This window comes from Anas acuta, chromosome 16 (genome assembly GCF_963932015.1).
Source record: "Anas acuta chromosome 16, bAnaAcu1.1, whole genome shotgun sequence".
Lineage (NCBI taxonomy): Eukaryota > Metazoa > Chordata > Aves > Anseriformes > Anatidae > Anas > Anas acuta.
This window is the reverse complement of record NC_088994.1, coordinates 16,598,769-16,620,737: the sequence shown is the minus strand read 5'-3', so window position 1 is coordinate 16,620,737 and position 21,969 is coordinate 16,598,769. Positions and strand designations below refer to the sequence as shown.

The 21,969-nt window shown below is 66.9% G+C and overlaps 1 protein-coding gene across 8 annotated transcripts; it reads left to right on the top strand.

The window, feature by feature from the left end:
- Positions 1 to 5,269: 5,269 nt before the first annotated feature.
- Positions 5,270 to 20,192, top strand: ZNF335 (zinc finger protein 335). Of its 8 annotated transcripts, none has more exons than XM_068700088.1 (35): positions 5,270 to 5,410; positions 5,876 to 6,098; positions 6,317 to 6,590; positions 6,966 to 7,043; positions 7,286 to 7,606; positions 7,741 to 7,875; positions 7,958 to 8,116; positions 8,229 to 8,487; positions 8,593 to 8,770; positions 8,851 to 8,963; positions 9,169 to 9,187; positions 9,388 to 9,504; positions 9,586 to 9,662; positions 9,781 to 9,941; positions 10,057 to 10,286; positions 10,372 to 10,480; positions 10,565 to 10,659; positions 10,787 to 11,067; positions 11,179 to 11,317; positions 11,389 to 11,778; positions 11,864 to 12,006; positions 12,355 to 12,494; positions 13,024 to 13,127; positions 13,238 to 13,315; positions 13,511 to 13,594; positions 13,777 to 13,842; positions 14,030 to 14,111; positions 14,526 to 16,400; positions 16,900 to 17,053; positions 17,146 to 17,305; positions 17,503 to 17,622; positions 17,690 to 17,797; positions 18,701 to 19,332; positions 19,471 to 19,563; positions 19,898 to 20,192. In XM_068700088.1, exons 2-28 carry the CDS (start codon positions 5,898 to 5,900, stop codon positions 14,642 to 14,644), a joined length of 4,152 nt encoding a protein of 1,383 aa, XP_068556189.1. In that variant the 5' UTR covers positions 5,270 to 5,410; positions 5,876 to 5,897; the 3' UTR covers positions 14,645 to 16,400; positions 16,900 to 17,053; positions 17,146 to 17,305; positions 17,503 to 17,622; positions 17,690 to 17,797; positions 18,701 to 19,332; positions 19,471 to 19,563; positions 19,898 to 20,192. The 8 variants fall into 8 exon arrangements, with proteins under 8 accessions (XP_068556189.1, XP_068556188.1, XP_068556187.1 ...); XM_068700087.1 differs by lacking the exon at positions 5,270 to 5,410 and adding an exon at positions 5,423 to 5,520; XM_068700086.1 differs by lacking the exon at positions 5,270 to 5,410 and having other exon boundaries at positions 5,679 to 6,098; positions 18,701 to 18,787; positions 18,901 to 19,332.
- Positions 20,193 to 21,969: the final 1,777 nt, after the last annotated feature.

Below are 21,969 nucleotides of genomic sequence, written 5' to 3'. Positions count from 1 at the left end.
ACCCCGGCTGCAGGTGGCCCCGTGGTGCAGCCTCCCGGCTGGGACATCCCCCTGCCTGCCTGCCCTCCCGCCCTGGGAACCCCCCTTCTGCCTCTGTCGGGGTCCCAGAGGGTCCTGGAGCAAAACCCTCGCGCCCAGCCTTGGCAGGCGTGCTGCTGCACTCGCTGACTGCTCCCCTGCCACAGCCAGCCCCCAGCCCCGCACACCCCGGGGGGCACGGTCATGGTGTGGGGGAACCCCCGCGGTCCCCAGCTGTGGGGGCGGAGGCAGCCCCGTGCTCCTGCCTGCTGGGGAGCCTGCGGTGGGGAATCCAGGGGGGCTCTGAACAAAGGAGGCAGCCTCCAGCAGAGGCCTTGCCATGGGGTTTGTGTTGGAGCCGGAGGAAGAACGGCCCCGACTGTCCCGTCTGCTGGGGACCCGAGCCAGAGACCCGCAGGGAAGCCCGGCAGCTCCGGGCAGGGCTGGGGCCACAGCACAGGGCTCAGGAGCTCCCAACACCGAGCAGCTCCTGGCAGCTTCAGGGACATCACTCCATTGCTTTGCTGTAAATGCAGCTCCCATCTCTTGCACCTCGTTCCAGTTCAGCTTTTGCCATTGGCTTTGAGGAGCTTTTATTTTACCCAAACCTCCCTGCCCGTCCCAAAAAGCACGGGGTCGGTTTGGGCTGGCGTGAGGGGGGGCAGGCTGTGCGGGGCAGCGCAGGGATCTTGTCACCTGTGGTGGCACTGGGAGGGGTGCCCACAGACCACCAGCAGCCCCCCTGCCACCCCTGGGACCGGCTGGGTCAGGGACACCAAAACTGCCACGGGGGAATGTGGTGGCACCAGAACGAGCCCCCGCAGGGCTGGGAGCTGCTCCCTGGGCAGGCAGAAGCTGCACACCCGCGGGCACCGGCTGTGCTCTGCCCCGAGCCCCCACAGCAGCTCCTCCTGTGGTGGGACGGGCCGAGGGGGCTGCAGCCTGGGGCCCCCAGGGCGCAGCACCCAGCTGGAGCACCCCCCCCAGCACCCCCCTGGCACCCCCCAGCCGTCAGCGCGGGTGGCAGGCTTTGTTCCTGGCGGTGACACGGGCACAGCAGCTGCTTTCTAAAAAGGGCCGGGCAGCAATTGTGACAATGACGGGGACCTGCCTGCCCCAGCCCGCACCACGGGAACGATGCGGCGCGAGGAACGCCGGCTGGCAGCGACAGAACGGCTCCGGGGATGAGAAGCGGGGGTTTACGGAAGGTGAAACATGGGCAGAGCTGGCTGTATTTAATTGTAAACTCCAAGAGACAGAAGGAAAAGTGGTAGATGCAACATGCCCGGATTTCAGTAAAACATTTGACAACTGTTCCAACGGCTGCTGCCAAATTACCTCCGACCAGCTCTGCTGTCAGCACAGGCATATGGACAACACCCAGGAGCGCAGGGAACGGCCGGGCCTGCGGCTGGGGAGCTGCCGGGGGCTGCCCGCGAGACCCTTGGAGCCTTTCACAACCTCTGGGGCAGGCGGGAGCGCGGAGGGGGCGGGCAGAGGACAGCCACCGCGGGCAGGGGCAGAGGGGCCGGTGGCTGCGGAGCCCTGCAGGGCCCTGGCCGTGGGCACCGAGCGGACCCGGGCTGCTCCACGACCTCTGCCACAGCCCCGGGACCAGGCCCCGCCATGGCTGGGTGCGGGGGAGCAACCGGGGGGGCCCAGCACCGGGCTGCCCCGTGCCCAGGTCCAGGCAGAGAGCTGTGGGGCACGGCAAAGCCCCCCGCAGAGGGGCTGAGCGGAGCTGGGGGCAGCGAGGCAGCGCCGGGGCCCAGCAACACACACACGTCTCCTGCCCACCTTGTTTATTTTACTTATATTTCAGTAATTTGCTGATTGCCTCTTTTTTAACTAACCAGCAGTGATGAATCAGCAGCAGAGGAGAGGGTGGGATCCGGCGGCCTTGGACCGTGGCTCCGAGGTCTCAGGTTCTGGGAAGGAAGCCACAGGATGGCTCCAGAAGGGAAAGAAAACAACAGCAGCAGCAGCTCTGGCCCGTGCGGAGGGGCCGGGCAGGGCTGCAGCGTGCGGCCGTTTGGCTTCCAGCAGCTCCCAGCACACCCAGACCGGCCGCCGCTGGTGCCGAAGCCCTGCAGGAGCAGCAGCTCCGACCCAGCTCGGACACAAACCAAACCCAAGGGGCAGCACTGGGCCAGCCCGGGGCACAGAGCACACCGCAGGGCACCACAGCCACGAGCAGAGCAGTGATGGGGAGGACACCAGCAGAGCCACGCTGCGCCCTGTGTGACAGCTCCTCTGGCCTGGTGGGGTCAGAGCTGCCCCACGGAGCGCACCCCAACAGGACAGGGGCGGCCCCGTGCCAGTGCTTTGGTCAGCTCCCCCAGCCCCGGGACCAGCGGCTCCCCCTGCCTGGGTCGCTCAGCCACGGCCCTGCTGGCCCCTGCAAGCCCGGGGCACCCCAGGGAACGTGGAGCCAGGAGCAGAACCATGCCAGGGGGAGGCTGAGCCGCCCCCCCCCAGGCACAGCCGTCCCGGGGCAGCCCCAGGTGTGCCGTGCTGCTGCTGGGAAGGAGCCGAGCGGTGAAGCAATCCGGTGTGAAGAAAAACCCATTTCCTGCTGCAAGGGCTGTTTTGCTCAACGTTTTGCAAAATGTGCTGATGCAACTGCCCTCCGCAGGTGGGATATAAATACGAGCCCGGTTGATGTGGATTCATGCCCTACAGCTACACAAACATTGCTGGCGATGTTTTCTTTAGAAGGAAAAAGGAACACAAGAGGAACAGCACTGACTACAAAATCACAGCCGGTGGAAGCCGGGAGGCTCGGGTTGCAGGAGGCTGGGAAGGCGCTGCCCTGGGCGCAGCGCTCAGCAGAAGCCGCCTCTATTCTGGGACACTGACCCGAGCAATTCGGTCACCGAGAAGCTGCTGTGGTCGCGCTGCAAAGCCACGGTGCTGGCCAGCACAGCAAACCCTGCCCGGGGACAGGGCACGGCCGCGCGGCCCGGGGCTGTTAGTGGGAGCGCTGGCGGGACTGGAGCAGCACGGAGCCTCCTTGCCTGGTGGCAGCTCCTGCCAGGAGCCTCGTCCGAGCTGGGCAGCGTGGAGCCAGGGAAGCTCCCACGTCCCAGGGCAGGCTGGGGGCAGCTCACGGCCAGCCTGTGGAATCAGCCCCAAGTCCTGCTGAGCCCATGGGGTACCACGGCCCCGTTATCCCACACAGCTCCCCGGGGGGCCTCCAACCTGGCGCTCCCCAGCCGGGGCTCGGGCACACGCGTGCAGCCACACCCGTTCCTGCATTCCCAAAGCTTCTTTGTTGTGACGCGTTTTCTTTAGCCCCCAGATGAATTCAGGCACAGGAGCCACGGCAGTAGAGCATCACAGCAGAGGAGCTGCGCTTTCAGAGCAGCACGCAGGAGTTAAGCTGTGCCTCATCTGGAAACGCCCCGCTCACCCTTCCTCGGGGACATGCAGCATTTTTAAAAATAGCCAGACCATCCATCCCAGCAAAGCTCTCACTGGTACAATGCTCCACGACAGCAGACACGGGCATCTTTGTGTAACAGCGCAGCTTTCAGCCACCTTCCATCAGTGCAGCCTGCAGCAGGACGGCCCACACTAGCCCCCAAGGCTCCCAGGGCTCGGGCTGCTTTGCCTCTCTCTTCCTGCCCTGGAGCCATCACCCACCAGGAAAATCCCCCTCCTGTCTCAAAAATGAGCTGAGGACAGAGAGAGGAGGCAGCTGGTCGGACAGAAATCCAGCCTGATTTCCCCACCTGGGAGGCCACTTTTGTGGGGGTCCCTGCAGCCCACGCCTTTGGGCAGGAGCATGGAGCTGTGCCGGGACACAGGGGGCTGCCCCGCACCTGCAGGCACAAACACGGCACCGGGCTCCTCCTGGAGAGCTCAGCAGGCACAGCACCCCCCGCACCCTCTCGGCTCCTCGTGCTGGAAGCCACTTCCCCCACAGCAACTGCAGAGCTTTGCAGGGCGGCTTTATAGAGAAATTAAAAACCCAAACATCTCCTGGTCTCATTCAGCTTCTGGCACAGTGGCCACCTCAGCCCCAGGCTGCACGCAGGGACTTGGCACCCTGCTCGCAGGCAGCGCGGCCGCAGCAGCGTGGTGCAGCCAGCTCCTTATCTCACCGCTCGCTCCAGCCCGGGGATGAATGTCAGCGACGCTGTCGCCCAGTGACAGATGAGGGCATAAACCTTTCAAGGATGTATTTAATTAGCTTGAAAAAGAGCCGGAAGACGTCGAGGCGCGCCAGGCTGATGGCACAGCGGCGGCTCCTCCACCAGCACGCAGCACCCCGGGCAGGCAGCACCGTGCTGGGGGACCCGCGCTGCCCCTCGCCCGGACGGGAGCAAGGGGCTCAGGCACAGGACAGACCCCGGGCCCTCCTCGTCCCGGCCCAGAGGTGTCGCAGGCGGTTGGTGCAGCGCGCTGACCCAGCACACCACGCACCCGACAGCCCCATGGGGGTGCTGGCAGGGCAGGCTGGCTGCTCGCACCGTGCCAGATGAGGCACCGCCCGTCCTGCTGCGGCGGGCACACGGCCACCGCCAGCCTCGTGCCGGCAGCGAGCTGCTGGCTGCCTGCGGGCACCGCCCTGCGGGGACACGGAGCCAGCGGCACCGGGGGGCTGAGCCCACGGCCCCGTGAGACAGGGGGATGGGGCGGCCGGGTGGCACAGTGCAGGGCAGGGCAGAGCGGGCAGACCAGGGCTGTGCCATGGGGAAATAATAAAATAAAATAAAATAAAATAAAATAAAATAAAATAAAATAAAATAAAATAAAATAAAATAAAATAAAATAAAATTTAAACAAATCCCACAGGGGCGACCCTTGCGGCAGCGCCCTGCGATGTGTGACCCCGTCCCCGAGCGCGAGGCTCCGTTGCGGGCCCCGTGGCGGCGGCGGGGAGCGGGAGGCGGGGAGCGGCCGGGCCAGGCCCGCACCGAGCAGGGGGCCCGGGGCAGCGCGGGCACGGGGCGGGGGCGGCACCGGGACGGGCACGGGGACCGGGGGGGCTCCACGGGGACAACACCGCCGAGCGGGCCCGGCCCGGCCCGTGTGGACGCCCCAGGCCCGGTCCCGTCCCCGCCGCCTCAGGCCCGGTCCCGCTCCCGGCGCCGCCGCTTCCGCCCCGCGTCACGTGACGGGCGCCACCCGGCGCGACGCCGCCGCTCAGGGCCCGGGCGCCGCTTCGTGACGTCACCGCGCACGGCCTCGGAACCGCGCGGCGCCTCCGCGCCCCCTCCGCGCACGAAGTAGTCCCCGCCGCGCCCCCCCCACCCCGGGCCGCCGGGCGGCGCCGCGCGGGGCCGGGACGCGGCGGCCGGGGCCGGGACCGGGGCCGGGGCCGGGGCCGGGCCGAGCCGAGGGGCGCGGGGCCGCGGCGGCGAGCGTGAGGCGCGTGTGCGGGCCGGTAAGTAGTCCCGGCTCGGGGCGCGGCGCGGTGAGGCCGGGGGATGGCGGCCGGCGCGATGCCGGGCCCGGCGGGGGCGGCCCCGCGGCGGCGGCGGCGGCCGGGGCCGGGTGAGCGCGCGGGCGGGCGGCGGGGCGGCCCCGCGGCGGCACCGGGAGCGGGACGGGCCCGGCCCCCCCCCCCCACGGCCCCTCCCCCGCCCGGGGCCTGGCGCCCGGCGCCCCGGGGCCGCCCCGCCGTGTGCGCGCGCGCGGAGGCGGCGGGGGGGGGCGGGAAGATGGCGGCGGGGCCGCGGGGCGCGGCGGGGGCGGGGGCGCGGGGAACGGGACCCCCCGGGACCACCCCGGTACTCCCGGGGCACCCCCGGGACCCCCCCGGTACCGCCTGGCCCCCCCCGCTCCGGGCCGGGCCGTGGCGGGGTCCCGGTGCCGGTCCCGGGGGCTGACGGTGCCGTTCCCCCCGCAGGTCGGGCCTAGGCGCGGGGGCGATGGAGCAGCGCGAGGTGCCGAGCAGCAGCGACGCGGCCCCGCGGGCGGCGCGGGAGGAGCCGTCCGAGAGCGGGCTGGGCGTCGGCAGCTCGGAGGCCGTGTCCGCCGACAGCAGCGACGCCGCCGCCGCCCCCGGGCTCCTGTCCCGGGCCGACGACTCCGGCGTGGGGCAGAGCTCGGACAGCAGCGGCGGGGCCCTGGTAGGCGGCGGGGGCGGGCGGGGAGGGGAGGGGGCGGGTGCCCGCCTGGCTGGGCGGGGGGGGCTCTGCCCGGCAGCCCCGGGGCTCGGGGGCTCGGCAGGAGCTGCCCCGAGGCTGTCCCGGGGCTTGGCCCCAGGTGCGTGGGGATGCCCCAGGGCCCCCCCCCAGCAGAGGTCTCTCGGCTGATCCGTTCTGGCCTCGTTGTTCTCCTTGCCCAGGAAGAGGTGTCTGAGAGCAGCTCCAGCACAGATGCGATTCCCCGGATTTACCTGCCGGATTCGTCCTCCATTGCCCAGTCCACCTTGGTCTCCAGCGTCTCCACTGTGAGCCAGTCCATCATGGTGTCAGAGTCCCCGCAGGTCCTGGTCCACTCCAGCGTCATCACTGATGGGGCCACCATGGTGTCGGACTCCACCGCGTCCACCTCCTCGGACCTGGGTTCTGCCATAGACAAAATCATCGAGTCCACGATCGGGCCTGACATCATCCAGAGTGAGTGCATGCTCCCAGCTGCTTGCGCTGGCGGCAGATCTCTCAGCTGTCCCTGCGCACAGGCAGGTTGGGGCCATGGGGCTGGGAGGGTGAGAAGAGCTGCTGCTGTGCCACACCTTGGGAAAACAGACATGGGAGGTGAGGGGAAACGTGTGTGTACACACCTCATTCAGCGAGGGTCCCTTACCTCGCCTCGCCTCAGCAGCTGGCAGGTTTCTGAGTTGCTCCTGGCTGGGTGGCAGCGTTGCCTCTGGCTGACCTCCCTGCGCTGTTCCTCCTGTCTGAACTCGGGAGTGATGCCTGCCGTGTCAGCTCTGCAGCCCCCCAGCCAGCAGCTGCCATCCTTTCATCCCTTCCTCTCCTTTCCACCCCCAGGCTGCATAGCTGTGACCAGCGCCGAGGATGGGGGAGCAGAGACGACCCAGTACCTCATTCTGCAAGGGCCTGACGATGGTAAGGGTGCACGCGGGGTATTCCAGTGGTGGATTTCTCTGCCAACAGAGAAAACAACAAACCATGGGGTATTTTTTGAGAAAGCGCGTGCTGCTGGGGGATGCTCCCAGCGGGATGCGGGGCAGGGTTGGGGCCTGGAGAGGACACAGCCTCCATAGAGGCACCAAGGATGTGCTGACTGTTAGCAGCCTGTTACTGAGCTCACGATCTGCTCCGCGGCTGAGCTGGTTCTGGTGTTGCAGGTGCCCCCATGGTTTCCCAGATGGCCACCTCTGCTCTGGCCAGCAGCTTGGCAATCGAAGCTGTGGCCGACGGTCCGACCTCCACGTGCCTTGACCAGCCGGGCCCCTCGGAGCCGTCGGAAGCGCTGGAGCTGCGCATGCAGCCAGACCAGGTCCGAGAGGCAGACGGCGGCGAGGAGCTGGAGCAGCCGGACATGGAGACGCTGGAAGAGATGATGGAGGTGGTGGTGGTGCAGCAGTTCAAGTGCAAGATGTGTCAGTACAAGAGTGTCTCCAAGAAGACGCTGATCAACCACATGAAGGAGCGGCACTTCCAGCCAGGTGTGTGTAGTGCTGCCGCTGCTAAGGGCCGAGGGAAAATTATCGGGGAAAGAACTAAGAGGGGGAATATGAGCGCAGAGACCCGTGCTGTTACTCGGTCAGGTAGAGACTTCTCCTTCTGTTTTCTGTGGCAGTGGGTTCAGCTTTGGCTTTGAAGAAAGGACGTCCACGAAAGGGAGGTTCTGCTGCAAAGACTGCAGAGGAGGAGGTCCCAGAGGAAGAAGAGGAAGATGACATCATGGATGCTGGAGCTATTGATGACCCCGAAGGTAGGACTCGTTCTCGCCATTTCTTACATAGCTTAGCTTTTTCCCTCTTCTCTCTCTGATGTTTGGGGCCATTTGCTTCCAGAGGACAGTGACTATAACCCAGCTGAGGATGAGCCCCGCAGCCGACAGCCCAAGTACAGCCGCACCGTTCCCACCTCCAGTGAGGAGAGGCCGCGGCGGCGCCCGGGGAGACCCCGCAAGTTTCCTCGCCTGGAGGACGCATCCCAGGATGTGCCTGAAGGTGAGCGGGAGGCAGCAGCCCCTTGCTGGGTCGGAGCAGAGGGTGGCGTGGAAGCTGCTAGGAGCCCACGGAGACGGTGTGTGACAGAGTTTTGCTGTGTCCTGTTGAGTAGGAGAGGAGGTGGAGCCCTTAGTGACGTCCCAAAGCGCACCCGGCTGTGAGCTGCAGAATTCGGAAGCAGCCAGTTCCTCTGGCCTGGAGAATGGGACCAGCGAGAGCCTAGCAGAGCCCAGCATCAGCCAGTCTGACTCAGAGAACAAGGACCCTTCCTCCAACACTGGCCCCGAGGAGGCAGACGTCGTCCCCAGGAGGCGAGGCCGGCCCTCCCGACGCTTCCTGGGCAAGAAATACCGCAAGTACATGGGGCGCAGGTGAGGGGTGTGTGCCGAGCCAGTGCTGGGCCCTCTGGCCTGTGCCCAGGGCCGGTCCAGCCCTCGTTTGCCACCACAGCTCTGATCCCAGCCCCGTGTTCGCAGGTACTACTACAAGTCACCCAAGCCCTTGATGAGGCCCTACCTTTGCCGAATCTGTGGCTCCCGTTTCCTCACGCACGAAGATCTGCGTTTCCACGTCAACTCACACGAGGCCAACAACCCGCAGCTCTTCAAGTGTCTTCAGTGCAGCTACCGCTCCCGGCGCTGGTCCTCCCTCAAGGTGAGCACTGTCCCGTTCCCATGGCCACAGAGGGCGGCTCGTAGACACGGGTCTCACGGCACCCTCCCTGCTTCTTGCAGGAGCACATGTTCAACCACGTAGGCAGCAAGCCCTACAAGTGTGAGGAGTGCAATTACACCAGCGTGTACAAGAAGGACGTCATCCGACACTCCACAGTGCACAGTCGGGACAGGTAGGTGAAGTGAAGCCCTAAAGAGCTCCTGGCAGCCTGGCTGAAGGGCGCTAGTATTGCTCCTCCTGCTCTGGGGGTGCAGCCACAGCTGCCCTTTCCCCTCACCTCTGCCCCTTTCCAAAATTGGTACTTTTGGTGCTGAAGGTACAAGGGAGCTCAGACTTGGGATCTGGTTGACGAGGGGATTTTCTTCTTTCTTTTTCAGGAAAAAGAGAGCTGATCCGGTGAGTTTGAGTTCCCCGTTGGCACTGTTATGTGGGAAGAGGCATGTCTGGGTCTTCCACAAACTCTGGGTGCCTCGGTGAAGGCAGTGTTTCTGGATCAGCCGAGGAAAGGCAGCCCAGGTCCTGTGGTGGGGAGAGGGGCAAGGAAGTCAATGACCCCCCCTTGGCCCCCATGAGCTCATCTTTGTGCTCTCCCTCAGCCCCCAAAGCTGAACTCCTTCCCGTGCCCCGTGTGCAACCGCATCTACCCCATGCAGAAGAGGCTCACGCAGCACATGAAGACGCACAGCACGGAGAAGCCGCACATGTGTGACAAGGTGGGAGGGTGGGCCTGGGGGGGCTGGCAGCGAGTGGGGCTGGGCAGGAGGCAGACGCTGCTTTGCTTTCTTCCACCGCAGTGCGGGAAGTCCTTTAAGAAGCGCTACACCTTCAAGATGCACCTGCTGACACACATCCAGGCCATCGCGAACCGCAGGTAGGAGCCTGGCCCCAGCTGCTGCTGGGCCCTGGTACAGCCAGCGCCGCGCGCTCCCCCTCTGGGGGTGGGCAGGAGGGCCCTGCTGCCCGTGGGACAGACGGTGCTGTCCTGGCAGGTTCAAGTGTGAGTTCTGTGACTACGTCTGTGAGGACAAAAAAGTGCTGCTGAACCACCAGCTGTCGCACATGAATGACAAGCCCTACAAATGCAGCTTCTGCAAGTACTCCACCTTCCGGGAGGATTTCCTGGTCTCTCACATGGCTGTCAAGCACACGGGTGAGAAAAGCTGCCCCCTGCCCTCCTCCACCCCTGCTTCTCCAGCATGTGGCCGGGAGCGTGCCTGCTCTCCTGCTGTCCTGTGGGGACCCCTCCTGAGCCCTGCCTCCCACAGGAGGGAAGCCGTTTGCCTGTGAGTTCTGTCACTTCACCACCAAGCACAAGAAGAACCTGCGCCTCCACGTGCACTGCCGCCACGCTGACTCCTTTGAGGAGTGGGCTCAGAGGCACCCTGAGGAGCCACCCTGCCGCCGTCGCCCCTTCTTCACCCTGCAGCAGATCGAGGAGCTGAAGCAGCAGCACAGCCAGGTGCAGGCCCCGGCTGAGCCTGAGGCCAGTCCGCCGGTGAGTGCTGCTGCCGTGCCCTGGCTCCCTCCCTGGGCCTCGCCTGCCTCGGCCGTGCTGCAGCGCTCTGCTCTCTCTCTTGCAGGTCCCTCTTGGCCCCATCACCTACCAGGCGGTCCAGGCTGTGCCTGGAGCAGAGCCACCCATCCTTTCACAGGATTCCCTGGAGGGAGCCACCATCATCTACGAACAAGGTGAGCTCCCAGGGAAGGGGAGGGGATGAGGAGGAGGTGGGTGAGCGCTGTGCCTGACCCACACTCTTGTTTCTGACCTGCCAGGCGTGGCTGGATCGGCAGAACTTGCCACACAGACTGCCCTGGATCTTCTGCTGAACATGAGCACTCAGCGAGAGCTGGCCACGGGCTCGCTGCAGGTGAGGAGGGCTGAGGGAGGCCGTGCCTGCTACAGAGCACACCACAGTGCCCAGCTCCACTGCCCTTCAGAGGAGCATCGTGCAGAGCCTTGTATTCCTCCAACTGACTTGCTGTCCTCCCCCGCAGGTGGCAGTAGTGAAGCCAGATGACTCAGGAGAGGTACAGACCACCTGTGAGCCACAGGCACAGGAGGAAGGGGCAGAGCTGGATTCCTCTGAGCAGCAGCAGAAGTTGGTGACGCTGCACATGGCAGAGCCTGGGGAGACTTTGGTGCAGGAGGCTTATGAGGAGGCGACCCTGGGTGGCTCAGAGCTGCAGCAGATCACTATCCCCTTTGGTGGGACGACAGAGTACAGCATCATCACGCCCATTAGTGAGGAGATCCAGGCTCCAGGCACGCTGTACAGGTCAGCTCTACGGGAGGAGCGGGGAGACAGAGGCACCTCTGACCTCGAATGAGGAGACCTCAAGTGGGGAGGGGGCTGAGGCAGACCCGCTCTGACCCTGTCCTCTGCCAGCGGTGAGGAGGAGAGCCCTGCAGAGACGTCCCGTGCAGTTGTGGTGAGCGAAGCTGTGATGACAGAGGCTCTGAAGGACCATAACAATCACTACATCATGTCACCCGGTGTCTCAGGGAGCCAGCTCCATCACATGGAGGTGAGGAGGGGGGGCTTTCTCTCCACTTTGGGCAGCAGTGTGAGCGGGTGTGACTGGTGTTTCTTTCGTAGCCCCTCAGTGGAGATGCTGCCTTTCCCTTGCCAGCAGAGGGCCAGGAGGCACAGGCAGCCAGCGTCAAGTGGCCCCTGGTGCAGTGTGTCACCAGGCAGCTCCAGAAGGACTCAGCTTTATCCCCGACCTCCGAAGGGCAGGAGGGCTCATCCCCAAAGGTCAAGTGGCCTGCGCTCCAAGGCATGGCCAAGAAGCTCTCGTGCAAGGTTTCTACAGCCAAGAAGCTCTCGTGCAAGATTTCTACAGCCAAAAAGTTTTCATGCAAGATTTGCACAGCCATGTTCACAGGGAGAGCAGAAATGGAGAGTCACAAGAGAGCCCACATTGGGCCCAGCACCTTCAAGTGTCCCGACTGTCCGTTCACTGCAGCCCTCTGGCCGGAGGTCCGGGTAGGTACCCGGGATGGAGCAGCCCTGGGAACAGGCAGTGTGGAGGAGCTGGGGCCTGACCGTGCCCTTCTCTCTCTGCCCCCAGAGCCACATGGTCCAGCACGCCAGCCTCCGGCCACATAAGTGCACCCACTGCAGCTTTGCCTCCAAGAACAAGAAAGACCTGCGCAGACACATGCTAACGCACACCAACGAGAAGCCCTTTAGCTGCCAGATTTGTGGGCAGAGGTGGGTGAATGCTGCTGGGCTGTTGCTGCTTCTAGAGATCCAGGAGAGCTGAGTTTTGAGAGGAGATGGGTGGGATATTAGCAAAGAGATGGCTGCCCTGACCTTACCCCCAGCATCCTGTTTGAGGAGGCTCGGCCCTTTGGGATCCTGCTGCAGGTGGTCCTGCTTTAGTCTCCAAGGAACTTCTGCATAGGGAGGTTTGGTACTTGGGGGCCAATGGAAAAGCTTTAGGATCTGAGACAGGCCATTTCCTTGGACATGTTTGTGGTACCTGTAGGCAGGTTCTTCTCAGCACAGAGGTCCTGCGCTGCCCGTGACAAACTCCCCCTCGCTTCCCTTTCTCTGTAGGTTCAACCGTAACGGGCACCTCAAGTTCCACATGCAGCGTTTGCACAGCTCGGAGGGGAAGAGGCCAGGGGCACCTGCGGCTGCTGCCCAGCAGACCATCATACTCAACAGTGACGAGGACACGCTGGCCACCCTGCAGAGTAAGATGTGTCTGTGCCCTGACCAGGGTGACCTGCAGGTTTCCTGCAGCCAGAGCCCTGCGTGGTGCTTCACCCAGCCTGTGGGCTCTGCAGGGCTGGAACGGGTCCGGGGCAGGTTCCTGCTGAAGGTTGGGGTTGCCAGTGGCAGCAGGACCCGGTGGGTGCAGAGGCAGTGTCAGTGTGCTCTGGTCAGCCACAGGGGCGCAGTGCTGGGAGCAGTCCCGCACAGGCAGTGCCTGCTGCCAGCCGAGGGGCCCGGTGTTTGCTGCACGTGGTTCTGAAGGGCTGGGTACGTGCAGGTAGCAGCGAGCAGTGCTGCCAACAGCTCACAGCTGGACGGGGAAGTGGAGCTTAGAGTCTGGGGTGGAGGTCTGGGTTTTACCCATGGTGGCTTCTAGGTTCCTTCATGTTGGGAGAGTTTCATTTGGCCTCTGCCCTCAGCGAGCAGAGCCGAGGGCCTGTGCTGTCCTCCTTGGGCTGGGCTCTGGCAGGGGCCAGCAGTGTCCCACCAGCTTTCTCCCCGTTCCAGCGGCTCTGCAGTCGGGCCAGGCGGTGCTGGCTCCCGAGCGGCTGCAGCAGGCTCTGGGGCAGGAGCACATCATCGTGGCTCAGGAGCAGAGCATCACGAGCCAGGTGAGTCGTGGCCTCACCGCCCCGCGCTGCCCGGCCGCTGCCCGTGTGCTGTCTGGCTCCCTCCTGGCAGGGGGCCGGCCCGCACTGAGGCTGGGCTCACTGCCTGACAGGAGGAGGCGACGTACATCCAGGAGATCACAACCGCTGACGGCCAGACAGTGCAGCACTTAGTGACGTCTGACAACCAGGTGAGGGGGCTGCACGAGTCCCAGAGCACACGGAACTGAGACGTTCCACGCAGCTGCAGCAGGGACAGAAACAGCAGAGAGACCTGGGGAGGGGTGGGGAGGGAAAGGCACGGAAGCCAGAGAAGAACCGGCCCTGTTGTGATGCGTGCAGTGGGCAGTGGTGACCTGTTTGGTTCTGAACCCCTGTGCTTGCAGGTTCAATACATCATTGCCCAGGATGGTGTACAGCACTTGCTTCCCCACGAGTACGTTGTTGTCCCAGAGGGACATCACATCCAGGTAAGCTTCAGGCTGGCTGCTCCCTTGGCACAGTGCATGAGGCTGGTGAGGGACCCGTGCACAAGGCTGGGCCTCCTCCTCCTCTTCCCCCCCTCTGTGCCTTGCTGTGTTCAAGTCACAGCCCTGGGAGGCAGGGAAGCCTGCTATCCCCAGCCCAGCCTTACTGCAGCTCTCATCCTCAGGTACAGGACGGTCAGATCACCCACATTCAGTATGAACAAGGCAGCCAGTTCCTCCAGGAGCCACAGGTAAGGCAGGTTGCTGGAGCTGATGGGGTGCAGTGAGATGGGCTCTGAGCATGCAGCTGCAGAGGGAAGGATATGAAATAGAAGGTGCAGGGTTAGTGGTTCGCTGCAGCAGCTGTGGCCAGGGCAGCACTCCAGGAGGGACGCTGTGCAGTCCTGGACTCTCCTCTGTCTTCTCTCCTCCCTGCAGATCCAGTACATGCCTGTCTCACCTGAGCAGCAGCTGGTCACCCAGGCTCAGCTGGAAGCAGCTGCACATTCAGCAGTCTCAGGTAGGACCAGGGTCCCAGGGCCAACCTCTGGCTTCACTCTTGCCCTCCTCTTTTCCCCATGTTCCTAGGGAGCCAGTCCTGCAGGGGGCTGGGGGTGCCCGAGGTTGCTCTCTCGCTGTATCTGGCAGGACCCCTGTGCCCTGGGATGGGGTTGGCTGGGCTGGATTGCTGTCCTGCTGCCTGTGTCCCTGTAATTCTGGGAAGCCCCTGGTGTTGGTTTCTGAGGTGCTGGTACCTTTGCTGATACCAGCCCCCTTGCTCTGGGGGCAGGGTGCTGCGCTGGGTGGTGTGGCTTGTGTGTGTGCCCCTTCCCTGGAGGCAGGGGGTGAGCGTGGAGGGGGCCCCGGGCACTGCTCTGCCCTGCCCTGCCCTCGGGCACAGGGCGAGGAGCCGCTGACCCCCTCTCCTCTGCAGCAGTGGCTGATGCTGCCATGGCCCAGGCACAGGGCGTGTTCACCGCGGAGGCCACAGCCGAGCAGATTCAGCAGCTGCAGCAGGGAATCCACTACGATGTCATCACGCTGGCAGATTAACGCTGGGGACAGGCCTGGCCGACGCTCAGGGACAGCCGTGCTGAGCAGGACAGCGGCACCAGGCAGGAGCCTCTCCAGCCAGCAGTTGCCTTATCGCTTTGGGGCTACGAGGGACGTGCCTGAGTGCACGCCAGCAGGGGTGTGCAGCCACTCTGCTGCGTGCAGCCGGGGTCCTGCGCATTGTCCCTGGCCCAGGGAGCTGCCTCGAGCAGAGACTGCTGCAGCCACGGCACCGGGATGGGCTGAGCAGGGGCAGCGCTCCCGGGTAGCCGGTCTCTTTGCCTGTTGCACTTGATGGTCTGAAATCCCTTTCCCTGAATCATGTCTGTGTGGGCCAAACTCAAATCAGTGTCTGGCTGGACCCGCGGATCCCGGGAGAGCTGTGGGGCCGAGCACAGCCACGCGGTACGGTGCAAGACGTGAGGCGTGTTCGGCCTCAGCCCGGTGCTCCCCCTCGGCAGCCTTGGCCGTGGGTCCTGGCACGAGGGCAGCCTTCCCTCCTTTGGCTCCTCCGGCCTGCAGGCAGGCGGCAGTAGGGCTTTGGACTGGAGGAACCCAAAATAGGAAGAGGCAGGGGTTGGAATATGTTCTATTTTTCTTCTGAAGAGGGTTGGACTCTGCTGCAGAGTTGGTTTGTTAGTGGTTATGGGAGGGGTTCGATTCTGATGTTCTTGAGCTTTGAATATGTTATGAATAAAAAGGGATTGGAACCTGTGTCTGCTCCTTTGGGGTCTGAGCCTGCCTTGGCCGGGGGGAGGGAGCGGCTTTGGTGCTGCTCTGGGGGCAGGTCCTGCCTGACGCAGCCCCGTGCTATCACTGCTCCCCACCGCAGTGACCTTGACTCCTGGGAAGTGAGCTGGGCAGCTGGTACCAGGGTGGGCTCGGGGCCGGAGTCATGAAATTAATCGAGTGGTAAACAGCCTAAATCCCGTGTAACTCTGTCCCAAACTACAAACGCTGCCCCTCCCTGAGCGGATTGTCTGGAAGTATTTACATGTGATTATAACAGCTAATCTCGGAGTTTTAGTTCTATGCTTTTGCATTAAACTGATTATCTGCAGAGGGGAAAAAGGCCGGGAACCACCCAACTTCAGCAGGAGCTGCACTGCCTGAGCCCTGTGCCCACTGTGCAAGGGACGGCAGAGCTGGGCTGTGAAGGGGGCCGCTGGCCCAGCACCGGGGCTCCCACTACACCCAGCCCCTGCAGTGCCTGGGCTCTGCTGCCCCTGCCAGCGGCGCTGCTCCATGCTCGTCCCCTGTCCCCGTCCCCCAGTACTGCGTGCCGTCCCTCCTGCCGAGCCAGGCTCTTGGTGGCCAGCAGCCCGTGGGCTGGCAGTGCCCCGCCACGGCCCTGCCCTGTCCCTGGAGCTGTGCCCGGCCGTGCTCACATCCCCCTGCGGCCGTACCTGTGAGCGCTGTTGCTTGGTCGGGGCCTGGCCGTGCCCGCCAGCTGTGTCTGGGGGCAGCCACGGCCCTCCCCGTCCAGCTGTGCCACGCAGGGTTAACACCGCAGCAATCCACAGGCGCTTTCCTAGATTACAGCCCCATTATCTAATAAAGCGGATCCACAGCGCCGCTGTGCTGATCAGGGCTGGCGGAGTCCCGTGGGGACAAGGTTACGGGGCTGTGGGGGCAGCGTGGGGCCCGGCGGGCTCCCCGTGCACCCCGGCTGTCCGGCCCTGCTGTCCCCTCCCGGCGGCGCAGGCGTCCTGGCGGCCGTGCCTGGGGCAGCCGGAGAGCACGGGCACAGCCCGAGGTGGGGACGGGGCTGGGGCAGACGGGGCCGGGGCGCCAGGGCCCTGCTCGTGGGGGCTGCGGGTGCTGGGGGGGCTCGGCCACGGGGTGCAGTGGGGGCTCGGGGCCAGGGTGGCCGCTGGCTCAGGGCACCTCGGCCCCGTGGCTCCCGGTGTCACCGCAGGCCCGCGGGGAGCCCGGGGGTGCTGCGGGGCTCATTAGCCCCGGTGACCTTCTCCTTCCCGTCCCCAGCCAGCGCTAAGCGGGTTTGTTACATATTTAATATCCTGAGAGCGTTATTAGTCGGTATTTAACGACGGATACAACCTGTGGGATAATCCGTCTGGGCGGGTGGCGCGGAGCAGGAGTGGGGCGGCTCGGGGGGCTCCAGGGACCCCGCTCCCCCCCCCCCCCCGGCCCCGGAGCCTGCGGGTCCCAACCAGACAAAGGGTCCCGGGGCAGCGGCAGGGCTCCTTCCCCTTCCCCTTCCCCTTCCCTTTCCCTCCCGTCCCTCCCGACAGGATTCCAGCTGCGGCCTCCTGCCAGCGGTTGCCTCTTGCACAAGGCCCGAGGCGGCGTTAACCATTTCCTAACTCGGGGCTGGGAGCGCAGTGAGGGCGGCCAGCACCGAGCGAGGGCCCCGGGCCCTGCAGGGAGCAGGGCGATGGCTGCAGGGTGACGGAGCGGGGCGCAGGGCGGCCCCAGGGCAGCGGGGCTGGGGCTGCGCTGCCCCCTGCTCGCTGCTGACCCTGTGCCCGGCCCCGCAGGCCGAGCCGTGCCGAGTGCTGGGGACACGGCGCTGAGGTTGGGCGGCCCCCGAGTGTGGCAGCGCCGGACACGGTGGCTCTGTGCCAGGGCTCCCCAGCGGGGGCTGAGGCCCTCGGGGCTGCGCCCCCCCAGATCCTGGTGACGGACTTCAGCGCGGCGGTGAGCAGGGGGAGCAGAGCTGCAGGCACCCCACGGGCTGGGGCAGGGCTGTGAGGGCTGTGGCCGGGCTGTCCCTGGGGCTGTCCCTGGGGCTGTCCCTGGGGCTGTCCCTGGGGCTCCCCCTGCTCTCACGGCCACGCTGGGGCTGGGGGACGCCCACGCGGCCCCTCACCGAGCCCCTGCTGTGCCTGGGCCAGAGCCCCGCGGGCTGGCACTGCCCTGACCCACAGCCGGAGCCGGGCGAGGAGGACGGCGAGCAGGACGCCCGGGAGGCATCCGAGGATGGGAGCAGCAGCGTGGGCGCCAGCCCCGTGGCCGTGAGTGCTGGGCCGGGCCTGGGGCTCGCCGGGGGCCCCGGGGAGCGGTGCTGAAGGTCTCCTGCAGCTGGACCCGGTGGAGAAGGAATGGCTGCAGGGAGCAGCCGGCGGGGACCTGCCCGTCCTGAGCCACCTCCTGCAGCAGGAGCCTGCCCTGGCCACCAAGAAGGTGAGTGTGGCACAGGGCCGGGCTGAGCTGGGCTGCGGGGCTGGGGCTGCGGGGCTGACCTGGCCTCCTGCCCCCCCCATCCTGCAGGACTTCACCTCGGTGAGTGCGGGGCTCCCAGCGTGGCCCCGGAGCCCCCAGCTCCCGACCCCAAGGTTGGGGGGTGATGGGTGGCCGGGGGCACCGCAGCTGCCCCGGGATGGGGCAGGTTGTGCTGCACAGCATTGCGGTGCCCCATCCTGCCCCACCCCGCCCCCCGCCGCCCCCCAGCACTGACCCCTGCCTCTCCCACCCGCTGTGCTGCGCCGCTGCCGCCGTGGTGCCCAGGGGGTGAGTGGGGGCTCGGGGCTGCTGCGGGCATGGGGGAGATGCAGGAGGGGCCGGGGTGGTGGGACAAGGTCACGGGCAGGAGGACGGGGTCGGGAGGCACGAGGGGCCATGGAGGGAATGGGGCCGTGGGAGGGATGGGGGTATGGGATGGGGGTGCTGTGGGGAGGGAGGGGTCGGGGGCCAGGGGTGCTAAGGGGCCAGGAGGGGCTGTGGGGCTGTCAGCGTGGTGGGGAGAGGGCAGAGTCCACAAGGGAAGGGGTATGAGGGGACAGGGGCTGTGGGGAGGGGATGGGGCACTGGGGGGAGCCAGGGACTTGGTGGGGGGCATGGGGCCGGGCGGGGAGGGTGCGTTTCCTTCAGTGGCTGCAGCCGATGTCCCTCTGCCCACCGCTGGCCCCTCCACTGTGGCTGCCGCCCCTTACAACCAGTTTGTAAGTCCCAGTCCTTCCTGGCCTCGTGCTGCCCCCAAGCTGGCCCTGGCGGGGCTGAGCAGGCTGGGGGCGGATGGGGGAGCCCCCCCCTCACCCATCCCATGTCCCCCATCCTGCTGCCCCTGGCCCTGCACCCCCACCCGCCCCGCAGACCGCACTGCACTGGGCAGCGAAGCACGGCAAGGAGGACATGGCCACGATGCTCGTGGGTGCTGGGGCCGACATCAACATGCGAGCGGTGAGTGGGGCGCGAGGGGTCCCGGGCTGGGGCTGGCCCCGGGGCGGGGGCACCCCCGTGCTGAGGGTGCTGACGGTGCCTCTCCTCCCCTGCCCCGGCCGTGCCGCATCCAGCACGTGAGTACAGGCCCCGGCCGGCGGTCGCTGCTGGGCCCGGGGGGGCCGAGCACTTCACGCGTGGTGCCCGGCTCTGCCCCCACAGCCGCTCTCTCCCCGGGCAGGGCGTGAGTATTGCTCGGCTGGACGGACGGACGCGCTGCAGGACTGGCCAGGACGGGGGGCACGGGGGGGTGGGAAGGGGCCAGGGTGTCCCCAGGGCGGTGGGAAGGGGTGACCCCGGCAGGGTGGTGGCAGCAGCAGGAGGTCCCCAGGAGGGTGTGGGGTGGGGGGCTTTGGTCTCTCCTCCTGGGAGTAGGCGGTGCTGGGGGGCCACAGCACAGCCCCGTGCCCCCCCGGGGCCTGGTGTCCCCCAGGGCTACACCCCCCTGCACATCGCCGCGCTCCACGGCCATCGCCAGATCGTGGAGCTGCTCATCGAGCGCTTCGGTGAGCGCCCTGCCTGAGCCCCCAGCCCACGCCCGGGGCTCTCGGCCCCCCCCAGGTCCCAGCAGGGTCACGGTGTCACCACAGCCCGGGGCCCTCTGGGACTGGCCCGAGCGGTGTCTCAGGGCATCAGTCCCACAGGGGCCAAGCAGAACCTGCGGGACTACAGCGGGCACCTGCCCGGGCACTACCTGGGCTCCGCGGGGACGCTGGACGGGGACCCCGACACCCCCCGTAAGAGCCTGCCCGGCTGGTGGGGAGCCCCCCGGGGTGGGATGAGATGGGGGCATGGGGGGCATGGGGTGGGGGGGTCTGTGGTTGGGGGGGGGACAGGGGGAGGTGTTTGGGAACACGGGGGGCACACAGCTGGGGGGGCATGGGGGAACACGGGCTGGGGTGTTCGGGGTCGTGGTGGGGGCACAGGCAGGGCTGTTGGGGCCACAGGATGGGGGTGTGGGATCTTCACTGTGCCAGGGGCCATGCAAGGGGGTTTGGGGCACTGGGGCAGGGGGGTGCGGTGGGGGGGGGGGGGGGGGAATCCTGCTGATGCTGATGGGCTTGGCCCCAGAGCTGCCCTCGGGCCGGGGTGAGCGCGGCTGGAACCGGCGGCTGGGCTGCCTGCTGCTGCCCAAGGCCGGCGGGGCCGCGCGGCGCCGCTGGGGCTCGGCCGAGGACCTCGCGCAGCCGGAGGAAGAGCGAGCCCCAGCGCAGCTCCTCGCACCCCCCGCGTCCTACCGGGCCGTCCGCAAGTTCTCCCGCTAGCACAGCCCCGGCCCCACGGTGCTGTGGGGGGCTCAGGGCCCAGGATTGAAGACGGGGCCGGGCGCTGCCTGGCTCTGCAGTAAAGCTCCGTGTGCACCGCGTCCCCGCTGCTGTCCCTGTGTGCGCCCTTCCCTTGGGGCCGTGGCCACGCGTGGGGCTGGGCAGCACGGCCCCACACAGCGCCCCTGCTCGTGGGGGCTCTGCACAGGGCTGGGGGGGGTCCCGCTGTGGGTGCTGGGCACTCTGTGGCTGTGCTGTGCCGGCCCCTGCCCCATGGGAGCCGGTGCGGGGGGTGAGGGGGGCACCAGCCGCTGCCCCAGATCCGCGCTGCCGCTTTAACGGGCGCTGCCAGGGCGTTAATGCCCCCTAATCAGCTGTCCGTCACCGCAGCCCCCAGACCGATATAAAACGCCCCGCAGCAGCTCCCGGCTCTGCTCCCGCAGCATGGCAGCTCCTCAGGGACAGGGGAGCCCAGGCCAAGAGCCGGGGGGCTGCAGGGGGCCGTGGGGAGCCCTGCAGGGACCCCCACCAGCCCTGCTGCCCTGCCCCTACCCCCTGCTGGCCGGCTACAGCCTGCTGCCGCCCCCCCTGAGCCTCCTGGCGCCCTCGGTAAGTGATGCCCGGCAGCCCCCGGGGGACCCCTCCCCGGTGGGGGGCTGAGGCCGGGCCCCACCGCCCTGCTGGTGCCGCAGCCCCGTGCCCTGCTGCCCCCGGCACCTTGGGGTGTGCGGTGCTGGGCAGGGGGGGGCGGGGGGGATGCACGGGTCCTTGCCCTGCCCCAGCCTGAGTGGGAAGGGCCAAAACCCCCACCCCGAGACCCCCACCTCTGTGGGCCCCCCCGCCACAACACCTCTGTGCCCCCAGGTCCCACCGGCCTGCACCGTGCCCCCGGGGCTGCTGCCCGGCACCGGGCTCTGCCCCCCCTGCTGCCGGCAGCCCCTGCCCCTGGAGCCGGGGCGCGTGAAGGCGACCACGGCGCGGGAGAGCACCGGGGCGCTGAAGGCCTGGCTGGCCCAGCACCCCAGGAACCCCTACCCCAGCAAGGGCGAGAAGGTGATGCTGGCCATGGTGAGCCGGATGAGCCTCACGCAGGTCTCCACCTGGTTCGCCAACGCCCGGCGGCGCCTCAAGAAGGAGAACAAGGCGGGCTGGGCAGCGCGCAGCACCTCCGACGGCGAGGACAGCGAGGGCGAGGGGGCTCCGAGAGGGACCCCCCCCGGCTCCAGCCCCGGCCCCACGCAGGATGGAGGTGGGAGCAGCCCCGCTGCGGGGCCGGGGCCTGGGCAGGGCGAGCGGCTGCAGAAACCCAAAATCTGGAGCGTGGCGGCAATGGTGGCGTCTGGCCCTGGAGACAGCGGGGGAACTGCGGCGCTGCCAGGGCAGGAGTAGGGGGGGGCTTGGTCCCTCCTGCCCCTGGGGTCAGGCTGCAGCAGGGTGTGTGGTGCCAGTGAATGTGCATGCAGCTCGGACCCTGCCCCGGCCCCTCTGCCCCACGCAGCCCCCCTGGAGCCTCCTGCACCCCAGCCCCTGGGGGAGGAAGAGCCCTGGCACCTCCCAGCACTTCAGTGCCTTCCTTCCCCATCCCAGGTGTCCTGGGACCACCGAGGGGCTGGGCTCAGGTGGGGGCTGCGGGGGCGGATGCACTGTGCCTCACAACGGGCACACGGGAGCGGCCGCGCACAGGGGATGCGGGAGAGAGCGGTGAGCACAGCCCCGTTGTGCACTGCGACAGCCTCACCCCATGGGGCTGCCCAGGGCCCTGCCCCATGGCAGCTGGGGGCAGCTCGGGGGGGGCCAGGTGGGGCTGGGGGGGCCTGGCTGGGGAGGGGAGATGGGAGAGGGGAGCACAGGCCCTGGCAAGGCACGGGCACGGGGCAG

Bases quoted from the DNA above. Each gene is read 5' to 3' on its own strand.
- ZNF335 (XM_068700088.1), top strand. From the start codon at position 5,898: ATGGAGCAGCGCGAGGTGCCGAGCAGCAGCGACGCGGCCCCGCGGGCG. The intron at 8,771-8,850 runs GTGAGCACTGTC...TGCTTCTTGCAG, and splicing joins GGCGCTGGTCCTCCCTCAAG to GAGCACATGTTCAACCACGT. The intron at 13,595-13,776 runs GTAAGCTTCAGG...TCTCATCCTCAG, and splicing joins CAGAGGGACATCACATCCAG to GTACAGGACGGTCAGATCAC.